The sequence below is a fragment of the Eleutherodactylus coqui genome, chromosome 2, assembly GCF_035609145.1.
Source record: "Eleutherodactylus coqui strain aEleCoq1 chromosome 2, aEleCoq1.hap1, whole genome shotgun sequence".
Lineage (NCBI taxonomy): Eukaryota > Metazoa > Chordata > Amphibia > Anura > Eleutherodactylidae > Eleutherodactylus > Eleutherodactylus coqui.
In genome coordinates this window covers 201,468,977-201,493,355 of record NC_089838.1, presented here as the reverse complement: position 1 = coordinate 201,493,355, position 24,379 = coordinate 201,468,977, and the positions used below count along the sequence as shown (strand labels likewise).

The 24,379-nt window shown below is 42.2% G+C and overlaps 1 protein-coding gene across 1 annotated transcript in view; it reads right to left on the bottom strand.

Moving 5' to 3' along the window:
* Positions 1-24,379, bottom strand: part of LOC136610057 (protein tyrosine phosphatase domain-containing protein 1-like) — a 31,556-nt gene that overhangs the window by 3,377 nt on the left and 3,800 nt on the right. The window contains exons 3-10 of the mRNA XM_066589324.1: positions 21,584-21,664; positions 20,340-20,458; positions 18,724-18,861; positions 13,511-14,058; positions 13,055-13,174; positions 10,201-10,323; positions 2,593-2,691; positions 101-178 (exon numbers count right to left, since the gene is read on the bottom strand). Coding sequence (XP_066445421.1) covers positions 101-178; positions 2,593-2,691; positions 10,201-10,323; positions 13,055-13,174; positions 13,511-14,058; positions 18,724-18,861; positions 20,340-20,458; positions 21,584-21,664 — 1,306 coding nt within the window. The remainder of the gene's footprint in view (positions 1-100; positions 179-2,592; positions 2,692-10,200; positions 10,324-13,054; positions 13,175-13,510; positions 14,059-18,723; positions 18,862-20,339; positions 20,459-21,583; positions 21,665-24,379) is intronic.

The window sequence follows — 24,379 nt, the reverse complement described above, 5'->3', positions numbered from 1 at the left end:
TTAGAATAAACTCCATGAAAAAGTCTCTCAGGCTGTTGTATGAGCTACATGTGTCATCCAATCCCCCATGTAACGTTGGGTGCGTAAAACATGGTCTTACCCTACTGAGTTTCTTCAGATTTTGTCTCCACTCCCCATCGCAAAATACATTCACATCAGCCTGGCTTAGTACAGGTTCCTAGAAAGCAAACGCAGAACCAATAAAATAGTATGGCATACATGCATAGGGGATACTTATTATCCCACTTGCGCCAGAATTGTGGTGTCAAAACTTGCAATTTTGGTGCATGTGGCTTTTTGTGCCAAAAATGGCAACTTTTTAAAATTCTACCCCATCTCTGCCAATTTTTGAAAAACAGGTGGGGCTTATTGGAGGGGCGTAGCCTCCCGCGACTCATTTAATTTACTATAATTTATAGCAAAAATTGGGATTAATTGTATTGCAAATCTATGCCAGCCACAAGCTGGTGTAGATTTGTCAGACTATCGCACAGGGCAGCCAGATATGCCCATAATAAATTAAGTACATTTTACTCCAGCACTCCAGACTGGTGTAGAAAACGCCTGTCTTGATATAGATAATTTGTCATGTAAGTCTAAGAAGAAAATGCTTTATGTGAAGCCCGTGGTTTCTAATTGGTTCTTTCACATAAGCGATGTTTTGTAGCGAGATTTTGTAGCCTGTGTGGATGCAGCCTGAAGCTCAACTAAAAATTATCGTTCGGCCGAAAAGTCAACAATGGTAGCATTTACACGCAACGATTATCGCTCAAAAGACTCAGTTTCAGCGAATTTTGAGCGATAAGGCTGCTGTCATACATGAAGGTTCTGTTTAGCTTTTTTCTTGCAGTTTTTGAAGCCAAATCTGGTGTGGCTCATAAAATGAAAGAAAGTAGGAGGCTAACTTCACACCTGTTAGTGCGATATCGGGACGTGATTCACGGCCTGATATTGCACTCACCAAAATGCCATTCCCCGGCAGATGCGAGGCGTTTTTATATCAAAACCAGTGGAGGATCGCCAAGTGTCCTCCGTTGTTTTCAATAGGGAAACCTTGCATCGCAACGCACCATGTACATCTACTGTAGCACATGATGTAATGCTGCCATCGGCCCCATTGAAAACAATGGGAGATGCGAGGCCAAAGAAAGGGCGTACCGCGATTTACCTAGCGATGCGGGGAAAAAAATAACTCATGTGTACGATCAAAAGAATGGGGTTAATAATTGTATGGGATTTGTGTGTCTTGCAACACACACATTTTGTGCAATTTTTCTCGGCCATGTGAAAACAGCCTAAAGTACAGATACAACTTCTCTTCTTTTTTGAAGCTACTCTTTTTGAATCTACTCCGCATCAGTAAACCTGAATAGAAAACTGCACATGTGACAGCGCTCTCAGGGACCTTTCATATGGTATAGAATTGCATCCCGCGGAATTTGCGGTCCTGTGGAAAATTCTGCACCAAAATCTGTACGTTTAGGGCTCATGTCCATGGGCAAAATGAGATTTAAAATCCGCAGCGGATCTCCCGCGCGCGGATCCGCACCCCATAGGGATGCATTGACCACCCGCGGGTAGATAAATACCCGCGGATCGTCAATAAAAGCGATTTTAAAAAAAATGGAGCATGAAAAAATCTGGACCATGCTCCATTTTCATGCGGGTCTCCCGCGGGGACGGCTCCCGCGGGCTTCTATTGAAGCCTATGGAAGCCGTCCGGATCCGCGGGAGACCTAAAATAGGAATTTAAAGCATTTACTCACCCGCAGCGGGCCGCGAAGCTCTGCTCTTCCTCACGGCCGCATCTCCCTTGCTTCGGCTCGGCGGATGTGCCCGGCGCATGCGCGCGGCACGTCGATGACGTGCCGGCGACGTGCCGCCGGCGTCAGGAATTCATCCGCCGGCCGAAAATGAAGATCCGGCTGTGAGGAAGAGCAGAGCTTCGCCGGCCGCTACGGATAGGTAAATGCTTTTAAATTGCTATTTTCAGCGCTCATGTCCGCGGGGCAGGAGGGACCCGCTGCAGATTCTACATGTAGAATCTGCAGCGGATCTGATTTTCCCCGTGGACATGAGGCCTAAATTTGTGAATTTTGATGCGGAATTAAAAATGGCATAATTCTGCCAGGAATTCCCGATCTAAATCCACATTTGGACAGGCACATTTTGGTGCACATTTCTACAGCAGCAAATCTCGCTGCATCCTGCGGAATAATTCTGTTCCGTGCAAAAGGTCAAATGGATTTTGATGCCGAATTTTCTGCACAATGGCAAATTTCACTACGTGTTGTTGAACAATTCCACCTGTTTGGAAAGATTCCCTTAGAATTTTGCTATATAAAATGAGCTTGGGAATTATTTCTACCTAGGCTCCCCCAGATAAAAAGCTTTTAAAAAGTTAGTGGAAAGGAATAATGAAAGTTGACTGCAAGCATACAATTAGGTTGGTGTCATATTACTTATATTACTCTCAACTAAGAAAACAACAGAAGCACAGATGTAAATCAAACTTTCATATTGGGGGCATTGCCGTTGTAACCTTCTACTGGCAAAAGTCCATGTTTAGTCTCAACTCAATAAGTGACTCACCGACAACTGTTCTAGCCAGTCCCACAGCAGGGTGCTAAGGATTTTGGGATTGCTCTCTGTAGCCACCTCAGCCCAAGCTCCCTCTTCATTCACAAGGTTCTGTATGTTTAAAAGAAATAAAGCAATGAATGAATGTTAACACCTATGGGTTAAGCCCCATTTACATACAACGATTATCGCTCAAAATTCGTTCAATTGGGGGACAAAACCAGTCGACTATTAGCTTATCTAGCTAGTGAAGATAATATCATACCTCCAATTGTGGCTGTCCGGGATGTATTTGGAGCAATGGTCACTGACCCTGAGCTTACATTTAACCCTGAGCAACAATACATTTACTAACCTCTACACCCCTCTGTATACATCTAAACTCAATTGCCCCGGGGAAGACCTAAATGTTTACCCCAACACTATTGTATTCCCGATGTTACCCCAGAGTAGCGTGACTATGCTAGATGGGAATTTGAAGCTAGAGGAGGTAATAGAGGCTATCCAATCCTTCCCAAACAGAAAATCCCAGGGCCCAAATGGACTCCCTATAGAGTGGTACAAAAGAAACATGGAATTCATAGCCCTGAAACTCCTCGAGTTATACAATTACATCCGTTGGGAGGGAATCTTGCCGGCAACCATGCATGAGGTCCTGATAGTTTTAATTCCCAAACCTGAGAAGGACCCAGGTGACTGTAGCTCATACCGTCCCATCTCCCTCCTTAACAACAGTATAAAAAATTCTAGCAAAAATACTAGAAATACGCATTAATAGGGCCCTTAGCCATATCATACACGCTGATCAATCGGAATTCAGCCCGGGCAAGAGTGTGACCATGAATGTTAGATGGCTTTTGACTAACCTTGCATTGTCACACTCCAACCAGGGGAAGCGTACTTTGGTCTTCATTTCATTGACCAAGCTAAGGCCTTTGATTCAGTGGAGTGGAGATATCTGTGGGAGGTGGTGACTCAGTTCGGTTTTGGGGTGAGCTTCATTAAATGGATCCAAGCTTTGTACTATCTCCCAGTGGCTTGGATACGCACAAATACCTATATATCTAAGCAGTTCTCCCTGGCTAGAGGAATGCGTCAGCACTGTCCCCTGTCCCCAGCCCTATTTGCGATTGCAATCGAACCACTGGCGATCCAAATTAGAGCGTCAACTGGGGTCATGGGGTTCCGACTGAGAGCATAAGAAGAACGGGTGGAGCTGTACGCGGATGATACTCTCTTATTTTTGCAAGACCCAGAATCCTCCTTGGCAGCACTACTTTCTATTTTTGATACATTTGGAATGTACACTGGAGTCAAGGTCAATTGGGATAAAACTGGGCTGCTGGCAGTTGATGCACCTGCGACCTCTCTGGCCATCCCTGCCCCTCTGTGGTAGACAGACAGGGTTGCTTACCTTGGGATAGTGATGCGAAAGTCTGCTGACCATTTCTATGCAGACAACCTTGCCCCACTTTTGGAATGGGCAGGAGTTATGGCAAACCAATAGGCTTCACTCCCACTGACGCTAGTAGGTCGTATAAACCTAATCAAAATAAAGCTACTACCCAAATTTCTATATATATTCCAGAATACGCCTATTCTGATCTTTCTCCAAAAGATACTCCTCTATATACTGTGGTGAGGATCCACCCTGAGAATTAAACTAGAAACTCTATGACTGCCCATGGAGGGAGGGGGACTGGCCATCCCCCATTTCTACTACTACTACCTGGCTAGTCAGCTAGTATGCACAGGGTGGTGGCTATCCTCTATAACACAGTGGTGGGGCTTTGAGGGCAGAATAGTAAATTCTGAACAAAGTTTGAGAGGATTATTGCTAAGGGGCTCGACTTCATGCATAAATACACCTACAGCTAAGTGGGTGACCCTTAAGGTTTGGAGTATAACCCTCCACTTGATACAGGATGAAGCAGCAAAATGGTACCCTCATACTACCCTGTGGAGAAACCCTAACCTCCCACCCTTGCAAGAAATGGCAGACTTTATCTTCTGCAGACGCCATGCGATAACTACCCTCTTGGATGTGGTGGAGAATTGTGTTCTTAGTATCTTCTCACAACTACAAATACGATCGGGCCTTCCTAATAACTCCCTCTTTAGATATCTCCAGCTCTGTCATGCCCTCGGAGCCCAGTTTGGAGGCCTGAGTATGCCCCTCGCACTGACCCGACTAGAAGAGCTGGCACAGATGGCCAATATTCTAAAGCCTCTCTCCTGTTTCTATAGACAACTGACAAGGGGTTTTGCTTCGCTGAGAGATGGGGCTTTTAAAAAGTGGGGCTTGGACATAACAGACCTAAACTCTGATGACCGAGGCGGCCTTTTGGCCAGCTCAGGACCGCCCTTGATCAGTGCAAGGGACAGGTTAATCCAAGTCAAGTTTTTGCATAGAATTTACTATACTCCCACTTGCTTGTGTACCATGGGCCTAATTCCCAATGCAGATTGCCCAAGATGCTTGGTGAGTGCGGGCACAATTATGTATATGTTTTGGGAATGCCATGTTTTGCAGACCTATTGGAAGGATGTCCTCAAGTTTATGGAGATGCACCTAAAGGCCCCGTGCATCCTGCATCCTAAAATTTGTCTCTTTGGCCTTGTGGAAGACATTCTGGTTGATACAGCAGCATGCACTCTATGTCAGTTGTTGTTCTTTTATGCTAAAAAAAAGTTATATTGCTTAACTGGAAACACCCAGTAAATGAGTCATCCCTCTATATAAATTAACATATATGGCCCGAGGTTGCCCTGCCAAATTTGCTAGGATATGGGGTCGGTGGGTTGACTGCCCTAATACGGCATCAGGCATATCTGGTTGATTTCTTGGCCAGGGGAAAATTGGGAGGTTTCTCCTTTCCTACTTCTTATTATGCGCAACGATACTGACTGCTTGCTGTGATGATGGTGGTGATGATGGACTTCTGTTTTTATGTTTTAGTTATTACAATTCCCCAGGTTGGAAATCTAGGGTTCTGTTGTTTGGGAAAGGGGGTGGGGGGAATAAACTAATAAAAGGGTACATGTAGCTAGAAAGGACCGAAGGAACTTGACAGTTTTGATTATTGAAATTCACAAAATACTGCTGATGTCTCTTCCTTTGCATATTTGTTTTATATTGTATGAGAATACCCAATAAACGTTTCTTTAAAAAAACATTGGTCCAAATGATGGCTTTTGCGTAATGATCATTGCGTGTAAGTGCTTTTATCTTTCACTCTTCGGCTGAACGATGATTTTTAGGTGAGCATAAAATCCATCATTCAGCCGGAGAGAGATAGCAGGGACCGCATTGTATTCAGCTGACAGCCGTAGTAGCCCATGCAGCCAAGTGCAAAGTCCAGACCACATGCTGGGAATTGCAAACAGCTGCTGGAGGCTCATTTACACGCAAATGAAGGTAATAAACTGATAATGGACATTAGTGTCCATTAGCAGTTTATGCAAACTACTGCTAAAACTGTTAATCTTTCAATCGATTGTTTTTGCGTGTAAATGGGCCTTAACACTTTATGTATATTTTTTTCATAAGGACCATTAACACGGCAGTATTTTGTGCACCAAAATCAGAAGTGGATCCAAAATATAGTACTATCCAATATCATCTGTAAGGCCTCATGTCCACGGGAGTTTTTTCAGAGCGTATTACGCATGCGATGCGCGGCCGCGTGATATGCCATGAATAGAGTCAATGAAAGTCAATGGACTTTCATTGATTCATGCAAATGAGCATGTAGACACTGCGTGTAGATACACGCGAGAAATATATTGCAGCATACTCTATTTCTTGCTGTACAACACAGCGTGAGTCCTAACTTTTGTATTGGAACGGTATGCAACACAGTCCATACACAATACATTGTGTAGGGTGGCGATTCATAAGCAACCTTGCTAAGAAACAGAGCAGAGAATTTAAAAAAAAAGACAGAGTCACACTTGTCTTGACCAGGTGTGTGAGATACATGGGCATGCGCAGTACACTCGCTGCCCATACGTGGTCTCTGATGGCATAACAAAGACCGGTAAGGCCTCCTTCCCACGAGCGTGACGGGCTCCGCCGCGTAATATTCCGCAGTGAAGCCCGTCACAGCGCCCCCCAGAGACCCCATACTTACCAGCGGAAGATAGCGTGAAGACGCTTCCCCGCCCACCGCCGTCGCGTCATGTGACACGCCTACCGCGTCACATGACGTGACCGGCCGTGTCACGTGACGCGCCGGCCGCGTCATATGACGCGCGGCGGTAGGCGGGGAAGCGTTTTTTCACGCTATCTTCCGCTGGTTGCAGCGGGAGATAGCGTGAACGGACGGCTTCCATTGACTGCAATGGAAGCCGTCAGCGCATACACCTGCAGCAAATAGAACATGCTGCGGGTGAGAACGGGAGATTTCACGGTGCGTAATTCCGCGGTGGAATTACGCATCGTGTGCATTGTGCTATTAGGTTCAATAGAACCTAATAGCAGGGGGCAACGCAGCGGACTTTTGCCGCGGATTTACGCGGCGTAAATCCGTTACTGGGAAGGAGGCCTAAAACTCTGCAGAGGCACCCGCAGCGTTTCACCGGTATGCCCGTAAACATGAGGTCTAATTTTTTTTTTCCCTCTCTTTATCATTTATTACTTATTTACTAATTTATTAACTTTATTTGTAGCCACCTCACTCTAAGCTCCCTTTTCATTCACAAAGTTCTGCAAAGATTTGGATTTCTACCATGGAGTGAATTACTTATATGATGGACTGCTTGCTAGAGATGGGTTGCACCTTACAAAAAACCGGTAAGCATATATTTGGTGGGTGCCTTGCTTCACTCATTAGGAGAGTTTTAAACTAGAACAATATGGGAAGGGAAGTGAAAGGCCAGGTAAAAATACGCAGCTAATTAATACAATTAAAAACCTTGTTATTAGAAGTGGAAAGAAAGAACAAAGACAAAAATTTCAAAAGGAAAGTAGAGGAGCAAGAGACATCGATCACAAACTAAAATGTTTCTACACAAATGCACAGAGCTTGGGAAACAAAGAAGGAGAATTGGAACTCCTAACACAGGAAGAGAAATATGATGTCATAGGCATCACAGAAACTTGGTGGAATGATGCACATGATTGGAAGACAAGGCTTGAAGGATACAACTTATTTATAAGAAACAGACCTAAAAAAAGGGGAGAAGGTATTGCGTTGTATGTTAGGAAAACATTAATCTCCACAGAGATTCAAGCTTCAGAGCATGGGAGTTCTGTAGAAACTGTTTGGGTAAGAATACAAGGAGAGAACAGAAAGGACACCATTGTAGGCATTTACTATAGGCCACCCGGACAAGCAGAAGATATGGATGAACTCTTTCTACATCAGATGACCAAGCTCTCAAAAAAGCATGACATAGTGATTATGGGAGATTTTAACTATGCAGAAATTTGTTGGGAATCTCTCTCAGGTAAACGTAATGGATCCAACAAAGGGACCTTAGGAGGCAGTGATCATGCTATCTTTGAATTTTGGATAAAAAGGAGAGGAAGGCCTGAGAACTCAGACCTCAAGGTTGGATTTTTCAGAAAAGCAGTTTTTAGTGAACTCAGAAAGAGGATAGGAAGAATCCAATGGCTGGATGTTCTTAAGGACAAAAATGTCCAAGGAATTGGGCTAAGCAGCAGCACATGTGAAAAGACTTGGGTATACTAATAGATCATAGTCTGAACATGAGTCAACAATGTGATGCAGCAGCCAAAAAGGCAAACACAATTCTGGGATGTATTAAGAGAATCATAGAGTGTAGATCATGTGAGATAATTATTCCCCTCTACTCTTCCTTAATTAGATCTCTTCTGAAATACTGTGTCCAGTTCTGGGCACCCCACTTTAAAAAAGACATAGACAAACTAGAGAAAGTTAAGAGTTACCAAGATTGTGAGCAGCCGGCAAGAAAGAAGGCTGAGAGGAGACTTAATAGCTGTCTACAAATATCTGAAGGGCTGTCACAGTGCAGAGGGATCAGCCCTATTCTCATTTGCACAAGGAAAGACTAGAAGCAATGGGATAAAACTGAAAGGGAGGAGAAACAAATTAGATATTAGAAAAAACTTTCTGACAGTGAGGGTGATCAATGAGTGGAACAGGTTACCATGGGGCGTGGTGAGTTCCTTCAATGGAAGTGTTCAAGCAAAGGCTGGACAGACATCTGTCTGGGATGATTTAGTGATCCTGCATGGAGCAGGGGGTTGGATCCGATTACCCTGGAGGTCCCTTCCAACTCTAGCATTCTATGATTCTGTATTGGCTGTTTATATTTCTTACATCTGGTGTTTTTTATGTGATGCATGTATGAATAAATAATCTGTTTTGGTAATTTCTTATCCACATCATCCTTCTAAATTCATTATTCAGTAGTTTTAATATAGGTTTTGTGAATTTTAATATCTATTTTCAAAGATTAAAGGGATTTGGATATTTTTTGTTAATTTGTGACACTGATATTTTTTAATTTTCCTTGTTGTATTATTGTATTTTTTTGTTTTTTTCTATATAATGATCTTGTTACGGTTTGATAGCAAGGGGAGGATTGCTGGTGATGTCAGATGCCTATCTTTCTTACTTTGGACAGGGAATTGAAATTTCTCCTATTCTGTAACTTGTTTGAGAAAGGAGCCAATCTTTCCATCATTATCTACCAGCGTCTGTAGGATTCCTCTACAGCAGCGCCAATCTTCTCTCTTGCATCTCATTATACTTTGTTACTTGTGGACCTGCACTTCAGTGATCTGACCAGAGTAGGGGCTGTAGCTGAAATAAGCTTTAGGGCTTATTCACACTGCCGCAGGCGTAATTACGTTCGGGAATAGGGAGTGTAGTTGTGTCTGAATCAGGAAGATTTTCTCTCTCTCTCGCCAGCAGTTCAAACTCTGCGGCATAGCGCAGGAATTTGAAAAAAAAGCGGGAAGCTAGTGGCTGCCAATCTCTCCCGCACGTGTTGTTCACTACGGCAGAGTCCTGTGTTTCCCCGGTCGTAAAAATCATGGCCGGGCCAAGAGCTAGTGAAAACGAAACCAATGAAATCCCATAGAAGTCAGTGGTTTCATTTTGTCTCGTTATACGGCTGTGCTTGTAATGGCCCTGTAAGGGGACAGAAATACGTTCGTGTGAAATAGCCCTTAGGGCTGATTCACACGGCAGTATTTTTCATCAGTATTTTGTGAGCCAAAACCAGAAGTGGAACATACAGAGAGAAAGTAGAATGGAAAGATTTGCATTTCTTCCGTATTTTGGCCCCACTCCTGGTTTTGGCTCACAACATACTGATGAAAAATATGCCACACTGAGAGGTGGTGAATTCCGCAGCGAAGATGGCGATACAATTTACATACTGCAGAATTGAATTTGCGGTGCTGACAGCATGCGCGCGCTCAGCTGATTGGTCAGGGTCCCGAGCGACAAACCCCAGCCAATCAACTATTGATGACCTATCCTAAGGATAGATCATCAACAGTATTCTCCCTGGAAAACCCCTTTAATACAGTGGAGTTCCCTGTTCCGGACTCTCCTCTCTTGGTGACAGATAAGCCAACAACCCTTTTAAAGTAGATAGGTGTAAATATATGAGCACGCTGACCTGCAGATGATTCACTCTCTGATTTACCATTGATTCGGGGACCTCCAACTCAGCCATGGCTTCTGCAATGCACAAAACATGGGGTGGAGTAATATGCTGACATGGCTCTTCAACACTGTCTTTCTGTTAACAGCCAGAAACAGTCAATCATTATACATTACAGATACTGAAACAGCAAATCAATTTGATCAGCACAATTCAAACAAAGCTCTAATTTTACTTAAACCCCATAAAGACGTGGACTTTTTATTTTTTTCAAAATTTGGGTTTTATCTACTAACTTTCGATAAATCATAACTATTTTACTTATCCATCATCGTAGATGTCTGAGGGCTTATTTTTTGCAGGCCAAGTTGTATTTTTAATGGTACTAGTTAATGTACCATATAATGTACTAAAAAACTTTTTTAAAAATTCTATGTGGAGCGAAATGGAATAAAACTCAATTCTGCCATCTTGGTGGGGGGTGGCTTGTTTCTACAGCCTACATACTGCAGCAAAAATGGCATGCAACTTTATTCTATAAAAATACACATGTTATATATATATTTTTTGCTGTACTACTTTAAAAGAATAAAATATCTTTGAACAAAAATGAATTATTTTCTGCCATCATCTTCTAACAACCATAACTTTTTTATTTTACTGTCGGCATACGATAGTTGTGTGAGGACTCATTTTTTGCATAATGTCCTCTATTGGTAAAATTGTGGAGTAGATACAACTTTTTTATTTCTTTTTATTACATTTTTCCTTGGAGACTGTGTAACCAAAAAAGAACAATTCTGACACGGTGTGGGCTAAATAATAAGTTACTTTGATAAAATCAGAATTTTACGGAAAGTTCGATACAAAATGTGTTTTTATTTTGATTTTTATTCTAAATATGGAAAAAAGGCGTTTTATTTTTTTAAATAATTAATAAAACTTTTTAAAATTCATGTTTACATATTTTTGTCCCTGTAGCAGACTTGAACTTGCGATCATTGGATCCCTCCTGCAGTATGATGTAATGCCATTGTATTACATTATACTGTGATCTGAAAGGCAATCTACCAAGTAATGGCTTGATGGGCAATCTGCAAGGGCAGTTCTGGGGACTTCAGAAGGCCCCTGGCTGCAATCAAATTGTACTCTCTGGGTGTGGAGTTTGGGACCCCCGAACTCTGATCACGACATTTAAAGGGTTATCAAAAAAGAATATATCAGAAAAGTGTAAATTTGATTTAAAATTAGAGGCAACTACTTATGGGACTTCTTTTCTTTGGTTGTAATATAGAACTATGGGGATTGGCTTATAGAAGGACAATGGAATTCCAATATACAATATGGAGTTTATGGATTACTTGTGAAATGTTTTTATGATATTAATCTACAGACCAAATGTGATATTACCCAAGTCACACTATGGCTGAAGAAAGAAAGGTGTGTTTGATAATACATATTGTCATCCATGTCCCTAACTGCAGTAACAGTCTTCGGGATTAAAATTCTGTTTACAGTCAGATATAAAACTGATTTAAGGCAGTTCACACCATGTGTCTGAGATTGGCACGGGTTATTTCTGTTAAAGTGTCATTTCTATCAAAGTCGCAGAAAAATGCAAAAAATGTATGTTATCCTGCTCAAATGTGCTGACAGGGGTTCTGCAATGCCTTATCACAGCGATCATCAGTGCTGTGCTGTAAGTCTCCCAGACGGACACAAATAGTGTAAAAAAAAAGACAATAAAAAAGTACAAAAAAGAAAAATGTAAAAAAAATGTAAAAATAAAACCCTTTTTTTGTTCTTTTCTCATATTAGCATTAAAAAAGTTAAAAAAAATTAAAATCCCACATATTTTGTATCATTGCGTCCGTAACAACGTTTACAATAAGTTCCACATGCTATTCTGCCCGGAAAAAAGCTTTAAAAAAAAAAACACTTTAAAAATGAGTCGAAATGCTAATTTTTACCATTTTGCCTTTCTTAAAACGCAATAAAAGTGATAAAAAAAGCTGTATGTACGCCAAAATGGTACCAATAAAAACTACAACTCGTCTTGGAAAAAATAAGCCCTCATAGAGCTCTGTACATAGAAAAATAAAAAAGTTATAGGACTTTGAATGCAGCGATTTAGGAAAAAAAAGATTTCCAAAAAAGGGTTTTTATTGCAGAAAAGTGGAAAACGTAAAAAAAATATAGGAATTTTTGGTATTGTTTTAATCGTACCGGGCTGCAGAAAAAATGTATTGTGTCATTTGTGCTGCATGATTAAAGCTGGAAAAAAAAACACAGAAATCTATGGCAGAATTGATGCGTTTTCTTCCCGTTAGCATTAAAAAAATAATAAAAGTTTTACAATATAGTCTATGTACCCAAAAATGGCACCAATAAAAACTACAGTTCGCCACGCAAAAAAACAAACCCTTATACGGCCGCGTCGACAGAAAAGATAAAAAGTTATGGCTTTTGAAAATGGAGATGAAAATCCGCCAAAAATCGTTGTGTCCTTAAGCCCAAAATAGGCCATGTCCTTAAGGGGTTAAACAACCTTAAACCATCTGATTCCACTATGAAACACAAAAGTCACTCAACCATCTTTTCTCTCTCCATCCTCCTGTTTCTAACTGCAGGTGACATCTCTCCTAACTCCGATCCACCTTCCATTTCTACTAACTTGAACTTCTTACTTGCCCCACCAGCACATCTGGCTAATATTTATTGTATACCTTCTCCTGCCTCCTCTAAGTTTGTCAGTTAGTGTGCAATAAACTCCCCATCATTCACAACCACTTCACCACAAAATCCATGAGTACATGTAACTTTTATTATTTGCAAGGACATTTAAGGATGCATGATTGGGAGTACTCACCTCCGGGCCATTGGTTTCCACTTTTTTCTGTACAGTCTCTGGAATTTTTGGCTTTGATGCTTCAGAGTCTGACATTTTTCCAAGCTGAAGCTCACAGACGCCGTTGCTTACAGTAACTACCTGAATAAATAATAAGTTAATGTTACACACAAAACACAATGACCACTTCCCAGTAGTACCGAATGTAAAACAGCATCCATAGAAGACTATAAGGACATACTGGGCTTCCACATGGCTCCACCCTTATATGGCAATTGTGACATGCTTAATTGTATGCCATATGATGGTATTATCCCTTAGAAACATTAATTCTATGGAAGTATATGCCAATAAAGAGGTGCAGTGCAGAGGCACCATAAAGCAGCACTCCACACTACAGAGCTATAGGGATTATCCCTATACAGGTTCCATGGACAAGGTCTACCGCGTACGTAAGGCCTTAGTCTTGTTACTTACTGATGTGTCACTTGTCAGCAGCATTTGCAGGATTCCTGTGTCGCAGCTGATCTGACTTTGCAACAGCCCTCGTCTCTTTTTTCCTTTCCATTCCTGTTCAGTGTCTTCACTTTCACAGATTGGTGAGTGAACCTTCTTACATTGACGCTCACTTGCTACTTTGATAATGACCTGCCGTAGAAGTTTATGTGCAGTCTCTCTTTCTAATTCCACCCATGGGCCTCTTGCTCTTCTGCCACCTGCCAGCTGGGCCAATCTGCGACATATGACTACCACAGGCTTTGGAAGATGACGCAAACTCCGAGCTTCCAGTCCATGAAGAAGGTGACGTTGGCGGGCCAGATACTGAGGTAAGGTAAAGGCAGGATAGGCAGGAGATGCATTTGGGAACACTGTCCATTGGGAACTTAGAAACAGTGCAAAATCACAAACAAGAGAAACTTGGGATCCTGTCTGTATTGACCCAGGGCGGCGAAGACGTAAAAAACGGATAGCATCTGCAGCACTAACACGACATGCATAGATCAAGTAACATGCAATGAGCACGCCTGAGAGAAAGGAAGAATAAATAGTGTCATTAAGGTATATCATAAAGAACAGAAACCACAGAAAATATCAATATGCAATTAAAATAGAACCTGTTACTAGATATTCATAGAGTAAACCAATACTACAATGTTATAGTGCTTGGTAACGACTATAGTTGGTCGGCAGTCCGTGGGACGGCTGTCGGGCGTTTATGTGGCCAACAGTTGTCCTGTGTAAATGGATCTTTTATAGTCTAATTAATGTTTATCGTTTGTTTATAAACAAAGTAACAATCAGCAAACAAGCAATCCGAGTACGCATGACATATTTGTATCATCCATGTACTTTATATATAAACAAATAATAATAATTGGAATAATCACCAATAACAGTGAATGTTCAAAAGTATTTTCTGGATTAATTACATATACTGTAGTCCATAGGTGGTAATCCCTGCAGGAAGTGGATTGAGTGTGTAAACAAAGCAGGCTACATTAGTGGTAAACTGCAGAGGTATTGTTCCATCTTCCTTATTTGCATATTGTTAGGTTGTGCTCCTGGAACCTATAGTTCTATGGGAGCACACTGCCACAGGTGTGGGATGTTTGAGCTGGCTGGGGGGGGGGGGGGGGGGTAAAGGTCTCCAGCCCGCTAATCACCATAGGTCTGTTGCATATAAATACCAGCCCCTCAGGCTAGAAGGTGCTGGTTTCCTCAACTCCCTCCCAGTACCTTTGTGTTTGCATTCATGTATGTTATTCTGTGTGTCTGTGCAGGTGGCTGGGCATGTGGAGTGAACAGTCCTATTCTGTGTAGTATACAATCCCTTGTGTGTTGGTGTGAATAGTGTCCTGTTCTGCTTGGATCGTTTTCAATCTAGTGTGAGCCAGGTCCTTAGGTTCCAGCATGGGGCTGACCCTATTGGGGCGATCGCCCCGCTTGAAGGCAGGGCTCATGGGGCAGTTGTCTTGTTAGAGTAGGGACCTACAAGACAATGAGGACCCCTGTTGTGTGCTTAAGTATATTGGCCAAAACACATACCAATACATCCTACTGTTGCAATTCCATCTGTTTATGTGTACAAGTATGTTGGGTAAGTGTTTTGGGAGTTTTTCAGTCGTTGTGTCATGTCTGCTCGTGACTCCTGTTCGCAGTTCACTAGTTCAAGTATGAAGGAGACATGACACATATATTTCCCAGAGGAGCATGCATGGCATTATAAATTTTCTCACTCACCTCCTAGGTGTCTCCTCACACACCTTCTAGGTGCTTTTCTTAACCCCTTTAGGACCAGGCTGTTTTGTACCTCAAGGACCAGACACTTTTTAGGGATTTTACTCATGTGGTGGTTTAACTGCCCTATTTTTTTCCTTTAGCTACCAAAATAATTTTTGCTGCATTTTGTTTCTGTGAAATATAAGGCTATTTTTTAAATATGTTTTTCACTGACTTTTCAGGTAAAAAATGTAAAAAATTTTTTTTTTAACATTTATTGTTTGTTTTTTACATTAGTATACTTATGCTAAAATAAAGTATGGGAATGGGTTCCTCATTTTGTTTTGGACTTTTTGATACATTATATATATGGTTTTGGATTACAAGGTGCTTACAGCAATGGTTTTGGTTGACATCGGCTTTGGGTTATTTTCTTTTTTATGTATAGATTTTTACTTTATTCTGTAATTTTGTTTTACTTATATGGTAAAAAAAAATTACATAAATATGTCCCTATGACATTATATAAGACCTCTGGGGGACATTCACGTTTTTTTTTTATTACACACTTTTTCACTGTAGCTGAAGCATCAATAGGATCCCCTGTAGTGACAATATTAACTGGCAGAGATGATCAGGGTCCATAGGACACTGCAGCTCTGCTGTGGAAGAAACACTTCCACCTTCACTTTTTAGCATGTAGCGTTCATTGAGCGCTATGTACCAGGGAAAGGAGAAGGTAGGAGTGGTTAAAAAATGTTTCTCCCTTCTCTTTGGGTTCTCAGCTGTGTCTTAATTGCAGAAGCAGGGGCCTTAATCCCATGCCCTATTTTTACTATTGGATGGGATTAAAGCCCAGTAACAAGGGCCATATATTTACCGCGCCTGGTCCTTAAGTGATTAAGGAGAGATGATACCCCTCCAAACCCACGTCACAGGCCTCTCACTAGCCAAGCCAGGATCCTACTGCACACTGATGAGGGGCAAAAAAACCTGAAACAGCTGTCTGTGTATGGATTCTGGCTTGGTTTTCAATTCCCAATCATTGTTCTAAAGATCTGTATAAAGGGTCGGACATTAATTTGCAGCAATGCTGCCATCCAATAGGGGGCGCTGCAGAGGTATTATTCCATCTTCCTTATCTGCGTTCAATCTCGATGGATTGCACATTTATGGACTATATATGATCCACCAAGAAAAGACATTTGAAAATTCACTATTATTGGTGACTATTCCTGATTATGTAACATTAATTTGTTTTTTATATAAAGTACACAGATGATACAAAGATTTGAATGTGTCATACATATACTTCTGCTGGTTATAAACAAAGTACATTCAACCAATACCCCCATAGCAATATCAATCATCAGACATGTTTATATAAACTTAAACTTCACTGTACGATGAAATGCTATGCTGTTACTATAAGTAATTAACAGCATTTGTAGTCTACCCAAGGTGCATTTATCCTTTAATTCACATTGTGTTTCCTGTTTAACCACATTATTATTAGATCTGTGATGTTTGAGAAAAGTTGAATGTGTACCTTCTAAGTTTTGGAAACATTTGTGGAAAAGGGAGAGATAGTCTTCAACCTTGATAACGGAGCCAGAACATACATTTGACATTCAAACACATACAGCTACCAAAGTAAATACAAGTCTGTTTTATTACTGCTGAAGCACAATTTTGGTGTCTGCAGCAGTAAACGACTCTCATATTGAGGGCTCAGTCACACAGGCATTTGTACGCGCGTCGGACAGCTGCGTTTGTGATGTGCAAATCTTTCATGCACACAAACGCATGCGGTGAAAATTATAGGACACGACAATTCGCAGAACGCATGTAACTGTGTTCTGCAGCAAATTGGTGTTCTGTGTATGTGCGCTCAATGGGGCCGACGGCAGCAGTGCCGACTCTATTAAGAACATATACTGAAGATTGTGATCCTCTGCAACAGCTGTCACAGCTGTCACAGAGGAGCGTGATGTTCTCCCATTGAATTCAATGGAGCTGGCAATACAGCCAGCTCCATTGAAAGCAATGGGCTGCCGGCAAGCGCTGTAGTAACCTTTGGGGAAGGGCTTCAAATAGAAATCTATACTCGCCTCTCTGCAGCTGCCAGGGCTCAGCCGCGTCTAGCTGGCTCTTCTCCTGAATTGCTCTCAGTAGTATTCAGCAGGCGGGAATTTAAAATCCCCGCCTGCTGAATGGGCTGCCTCTGATTGGCTGAGCACTGTAACCAATCAGAGGCAGCTCTCAGCTATTGAATGACAGCTGAGAGCTGCCTCTGATTGGTCCCTGCGCTCAGCCAATCAGAGGCAGCAGTCACCCATTCATGAATTCATGGATGCAGCTGAGCCCCGGCAGCTGCAGAGAGGTGAGTATAGATTTTTTTTTGTTTACATTTTTTTAGGATGGTTTTCAGGGAAGGGCTTATATTTGAAGCCCTTCCCCGAAAATTACTATAGCGCTTGCCGGCAGCCCATTGCTTTCAATAAAGCCGGCTGTATTCAATGGGAGAACATCGCGCTCCTCTGTGACAGCTGTAGCACAGCTGTAGCAGAGGATAGCGGGCAGCGCTCTTTTTGAGCGTAAAAACGCCCGTGTGACCGAGCCCTCTTTTGCGGATAAACGCTGCTAGCAGCGTTTTTTTCCCGCCATGTCGCCGGCTTCGGTCACGCGATTTTTTGAGCGCATCAGTTATGCGCACAAAGAATCGTAGGACAAAATGCCTGTGTGACTAAGCCCAGAGAGTGACATTACATTTCAGAACAAAGTTTGAAAGGAAACAATCTGACAGATCACCTTTGTCTAGAATAATGTGACCAGAGATCCCCTATAGATGTGGCACATTCTGTACGGGGATACACATAGTGTGGTATGAGACCCTTGTTCTCAAATAGAAAACTTTAAGGCCACCTGCACACGGCCGGGTCGGATGACCAGACCCGAGCCCCTGCAGGGACCAGCATGGCACTCACCTCTCCCGCGGCTCCGGCTTTTTGATGTGCCAGCTGCCAGGCCAGCCGGCGCATGCGCAGAGCAGAGCCGGCAGCCGAGGAGTGGCATTCCTCTGCGGGGCTCTGCGAGACACACACAGAAATAGAGCATGCCGCGATTTGTTTTCTGCACGAGATATCGCGCGGACAAATCGCGGCCGTCTGCCTAGGATTGCGTTTTCTAATGCAATCCTATGGCAGCTTCCACGGGCGGAAATTCTGCAAGAAATCCCGCCGTGGAATTTCCACCCGTGTGTAGGGGGCCTTAATCTAAGATCAGCCTATATTTATGGTCTGTCCTTAGACATACCAAACAACAAAATACAAGTTTATTCAGATATCTTGTAAGATATTAATTTATTTTCCTACAAACTACTTTAATATCACTTTTTCTCCCTGTATAAAATGTGTTTTTTTAAAATGCTAATTTAATTATCTGTACAAAGTAGTACTGATGAGTAATACCTGTGCGGCCTAGTCCCGCATGGCAATGCACAGCTACTCTTCCCTCTCGCAGAGCAAATGCAATAACCTTCACTGCATCCAGTATTCTTGGCACAGGGACTACCCCAAAATCAGGAAGCCCAAAATTATAGAAGGAGACTGTGAGGAACAAAGTGACATGTTGGCGACAAATCAAGCATAGAAATAACTCTAGCAATGGCAAAAGTACAAACAGTGTGATAAGAGGCAATCTTAGATTAGGTAGTTTGAAGATTGCATCAGACATCTTAGACAGCCGACAAATTAATAATCACAAAGTGTTTGAATATGTTCTGTAACTGTACATTGGTGTTCTGTATTATCATACACAGTATTGTATCAGCAAATTAGTTGTATGTTAAAAGAACACTGAGCAAATATGATACATTGTTTAGGGCTTGAGGAGTGATGCATGACACAGGATTGTCTCTTTGGTGTTCTTCTAATTCTTCGTCCTGCATTGCCCTAATTAAAGGAAAATTGGCACGTCCTATAAGCTAAGCTATGGTGCTTATAGGACAGGAACATGGAGTCTGGGAGTGTATTTTCTTTTATACTTGCTGGGCTCCCCATTCCTTTTTGGTCACCCCTGAAAGTTGTCTATCAGTGTGACTCTTCAGTCAGTGTGCGCTCACTTCCATAAAGAACAGTTGATGTATGCACACATTGACTGAAGAAAAAAGTCATACAGACAGATGAAGTACCAAACTGCAGTGAGGGAAAAGGCAGCCGGGTGAGTATAAAAAGTACACCTCCAGACTCCATGTTCCCTGTCCTATGAGCACCCGAATTTAGTTTATGGTGCTTCTAGTTTGTGACAGGTTCCTTTCAAGGTTCCCATACGCATTAGACATAAATTGATGAAAATGGACAATTTCTACCATAGAGAAATTTCATTGGGTGAAATGTAACAACAAATGATCATTTCAGTTAAATGATGACACAAAGTCATTAGTCTTTGAAGAGTACCTACTCTTTCACTTAGTAGCCCTCCTGTTTCGTCAGCTGTTTTCGTCTCCTTCTGGCAGCTGAAGACAGCCCCGAATAGCTCTTATATACTGCTATATGGGGTCGTCTTCAGCTGCCGGAAGGAGACGAAAACGGCTGACAGAGCAGGAGCACTCCGAAGTGACAGTGCAGGTATTATTTAAAACCATCCAATTGTGAAATTTTTGACTGTTAGTTGAACTAATGAACTTTCATTCTTACAAAAGATATTTCTGTCCACAAGCAGTCTTTCCTTGAAAGAAAGTTCCTAGATAGCCAATACTGACTAAAATGTGTATGGCTGCATCAGCAAAACAACTGTTCATCAGGCAACTGTTCATTCAGTGGTATTTCAACCATCAAACTACTCCTATGTAATGTGTATGACAACCTATAGACACTGCACTAAGCATGACACAGAGTACTGTATATATTCTCCTTGGAGCGTTCCTCAATTTACTTCCCAAAGATAAATATCAGCAGGTGCACAAAACCTCCCCAAAAATTGTAAACCAGGTAAGGAGAGCTGAAAAATAGCAGTGGGAATTGGTGCATCACTAAAATGGCAATATTTAGTATTGTAACAGAAATAAGGCTTAAGATTCACTCACTGCCAGCGTCCATAAAATCTTGCGGTTTGTATGAAAAACCACTCTGAAGATCAAGAGAATCTCCGCAGTGTCCATGTTCCCAGGGAATCTGTGCATTGATCAGGGACCGTATGCCATACCTTGAATGAATACAAAGAGATTTTTATAGTACCGTAGAAGAGTACATACATAAGAATAGTGCTGTATGTTATAAACACATGTTCTTACAGGGGCATAATTTCATATACATCTTATTAAATACTTAAATGTCATAGCAAATAGTATGTTGTCTCCCGTGCTTACAGACAGGTACAATGCAGAGGTAAGGCAATGAGCCCTGTAGGTGTTTAGATACTGGTAGGTGCCAAAATCCCATCCCGATGGGTGACCAATGTAAATGAATGCCTGATGTTGCCAAATATTCATGTTCCTTGTGCCAAATTCTGACTATGAGCCCTGAGCCTTTAGTTAGATGAATAGTACCCAAACTAATCATCTGGTGTTATATCCCACCCATACTAAGGAATGATGAGTTGTGCATTTGGACACATTAGTTGAAGCACTAGGGTTGTATTCAGCTGCAATTTGCTTGACTGTGCACTGCCTCTTTATCAGAATGATGGACATCTTCACCTGACCCATTTGATTTTATACTGCACTCTAGTTTCACGTGTCTCATTGTGTACAAGAAAACTCTATTCGTCAAAGGGCTTGGGGCGCTAATAAAGTGGCTGTTTACTGTATGATGCAACTGAAAGCATTAGGCCTCATGCCCACGGTCGTGTCGGACTCCGCCAGCGGAATATCGCAGCAGAGTCCGACACGGCGCCCGCAAAAGACCCCATACTCACCTCTCCAGATCCGCCGCAAGAGTCCCGTACAGCAAACCCAGCGCACATGCTTAGTGCAGTGCTTGACACGCCGGCGGTGGACGGTGACACGTATTACTGCGATACTTTCCCCGTGCTCACAGCGGAAGTAACGCGGGACAGATGGCTTCCATTGACTACAGTGGAAGCCGGCCGTGCGTATTTCCGCGCAAGATAGAATATGCCACGATTTCTTTCACGCTGTGGAATTCCACAGCGGGAGCATTGGAAGGCAGAAAGCTATTAGGTTCAATAGAACCTAATAGCCGCGGAATAATGGTGTGAATTTCCACCGCCGGAAATGCGGCAGAAATACGTCTGTGGACATTGGCCCTAAATGTTTTTTTTTACATTTCATATATTACAATATCCTTCCTTTTTACATAGTGTTCTTACTTGTGAAACTGCTCTGTGAGATTGTAAGTTTCAATTAGACGTGTAGATGGGCGACTTGTTGCCAGAATCTCATCTGTAACCCTGAAATGAAAGGGATATTATAAGTGTATTGTAGTTATATTTGCGTTACATTACATAAAAGCATACTGCAACATATGAACACGTTTCTGGTCCTCCCTGAAGATGCCTATTCTGGCTAGACCAACACCCCTATGGTCAGGAAATGTCACCACAAGCCTGTTCTAAAACCTTCGCATGTGCCATTGTCGTTTAGTCCCCAGGTAAGCACAGCAAACCTGGGTGTACTTGTGCAGCGTCCGAGCGGGGCGTGCCAAAGTGGGGGAGACCACGGGCAGGAAAGATGGTTGCCACGGGTGGCCCTGTAACCTCTCCCAACAATGGCAACAAGGTGCCTGGCTCAGTGCACCATGGCACAAAGGGTTTTTGTAACTTACAATTTTTTATGGTAGTTTGTCATGTGATGCCAGCACTTTATTTGGGACTCTGGTATTTAAGGATGGAATAAAAGACACAAGTCCTGGTAGCTTTGTTTTAGTAAACTGGCAGTGCACAGATTTACTTTAGCTTTGCATTCAAAGGAAACACAACAGTAGTTTTGCAGTAATTTGGCAGAGATTAAGACTTGGTAGTGAGATGACAGGTTACTTGACAGTTGAAAACAATGCAATGCAATTTACTCTTCAATGCTTTCTCTATTTAATTCTAGAAGTTTCTTCAGTATAACTCTCACAGTCCTAGTTATCTGTTGAGCTTACTGGATGATTATAAGGCAGTAGAAAAGTAGAATATAAGATGAGCCTCTTTACTTTCCCTGGCTTTGACTTCACTGGGTATTTCTAGTAACTCACTGTTTTAGAGGAAAAACGACCCTGAATTCTTTCCTCCATTCTGCTGGTTGGTGGGGAAGCTGGAGAAAACTGACTTCCACACTCAGAGCATGATTTGTCTCTTCTCACTCTGCAGAACTCCTCCCGCACGTCCTCCTCTGACGGCTACCTCCTCTCGACGCTCTCAGCAGACTGATTCCAACTCCTTTCTCTTCCCATCTCTTTCCCGCACTTTCTCTACTCCTCCCCCTGACATCCTGTCTCAACCGGATATTTTCCCGCTCTGGGAGCTCACATCATCCCCCTCTACCAATCAGTGATAGCATGGCAAGCAGCCAATAAGTAGTCAGCTGTTGCCAAGCAGTTAGCTGTAGCTTTGAGAAGAAAGGAGAGTTAGGGTTTCTCCAACATATAGCATCTTCTATGTCTCCTAGGAGCCCATAGCTAGGTGTTACAGGACAAATGATTGTGTCTATTCTGGAGGACCCTCCGGGCCACTACACGTGTATCTCTTCCAAGCACACAATTTTGAATGGGCTGGTGATAATGTATCTGGCATCAGAGCTGTCAATTAAGCCAAAATGGGCTTGTTTAGGGATTGGCCACCATGACTCCTCAGCCAAGTTGCTCCACCTCCTAGACTCTAACTAGAAAATTTACATACAGCGCATGTGGTGGTCAAAATTCTTCTTCCTCATAATGCAATAACTAATCTAATATAAATAAGCCTACATGCTTTTTCTTGCACCACACTTTGATGCTTTTGCTTTAACTTTGGTGTATGATGTTGGTATCATTAGATGACACACATTCTCACCGCTGTCGTAAATGTGAGTTTAATACATTCAGGGACCTATCAGGTGGGTTAAAAGTTACAATGTTAAGTCTATGGGCGTGCGCTGCTGTTCTTCAGGCATGCGCTGGCATGAGTGAAGTGTTGCTAAGCAACACAGCATACACTGCTAAGCTGCACCATACAGTTCCCAATCAAGAGCGATAGGAAGACAGAGAAAGAGACAGAGAGAGAGAGAGCAATAGAGAGACAGAATGAAAGAGCGATAGAGAGAGAGACAGCAATAGACAGTGAGAGAAAGAGCGACAGAGAGAGACAACGATAGAGAGACAGACACAGAGAGAACAATAGAGAGACAGTGTGAGAGAGCGATAGAGAGAGAGAGAGAGAGATAGTGAGAGAGCAATAGAAACACAGAGAGAAAGCAATAGAGAGAAACAGAGAGCGCGATAGAAAGAGAGATAAATAGTGAGACAGACAGAGAAAATAATAGAGAGTGGTAGAGAGACAGATAGAGAGAGCAATAGAGAGACATACAGAGAGAGCGATAGAGAAACAGACAGAGGGAGAGTGATAGAGAAACTGAGAGCAATGGAGAGACAGACAGACAGAATGATAGAGAGACAGAGAGAAACAGACAGAGAGAGAGAGTGATAACGAGACCGAGAAACACAGAGAGAGAGAGCGTAGAGAGACAGAGAGCAATAGACAGAGTGAGAGAGAGACAAATAGAGAGAGAGAAATAGACAAAGAGTGATACAAAGACAGAAAGAAAGCAATAGACAGATAGAGATAGACAGAATGAGAACAAAAGAGACGGGCAGATAGACAGAGCAATACCGAGACAGAAAGAGAGAGAGATAGACAATGAGGCAGACAGAAACAGAGAGAGAGGCAGACAGATAAACAGAGAGAAAAACAGTCAGACAGAGAGAGAGAAAGACAGACAGACAGACATAGACCTGTAGGCTTTTTATATTAGATATATGCTCCAAATACAAAGTGACACTCTAAATAATCAACAACCAAGCAGATTTCAAAGTTCACAATCACCACTTTTGAAACATTTTACGTTCGTGTAGCGAACATCGAGTCAATCTAGCAATGCAAATAGGGATACATTTAAAAAGGTAACCACCCACAGAATAAAGCAGC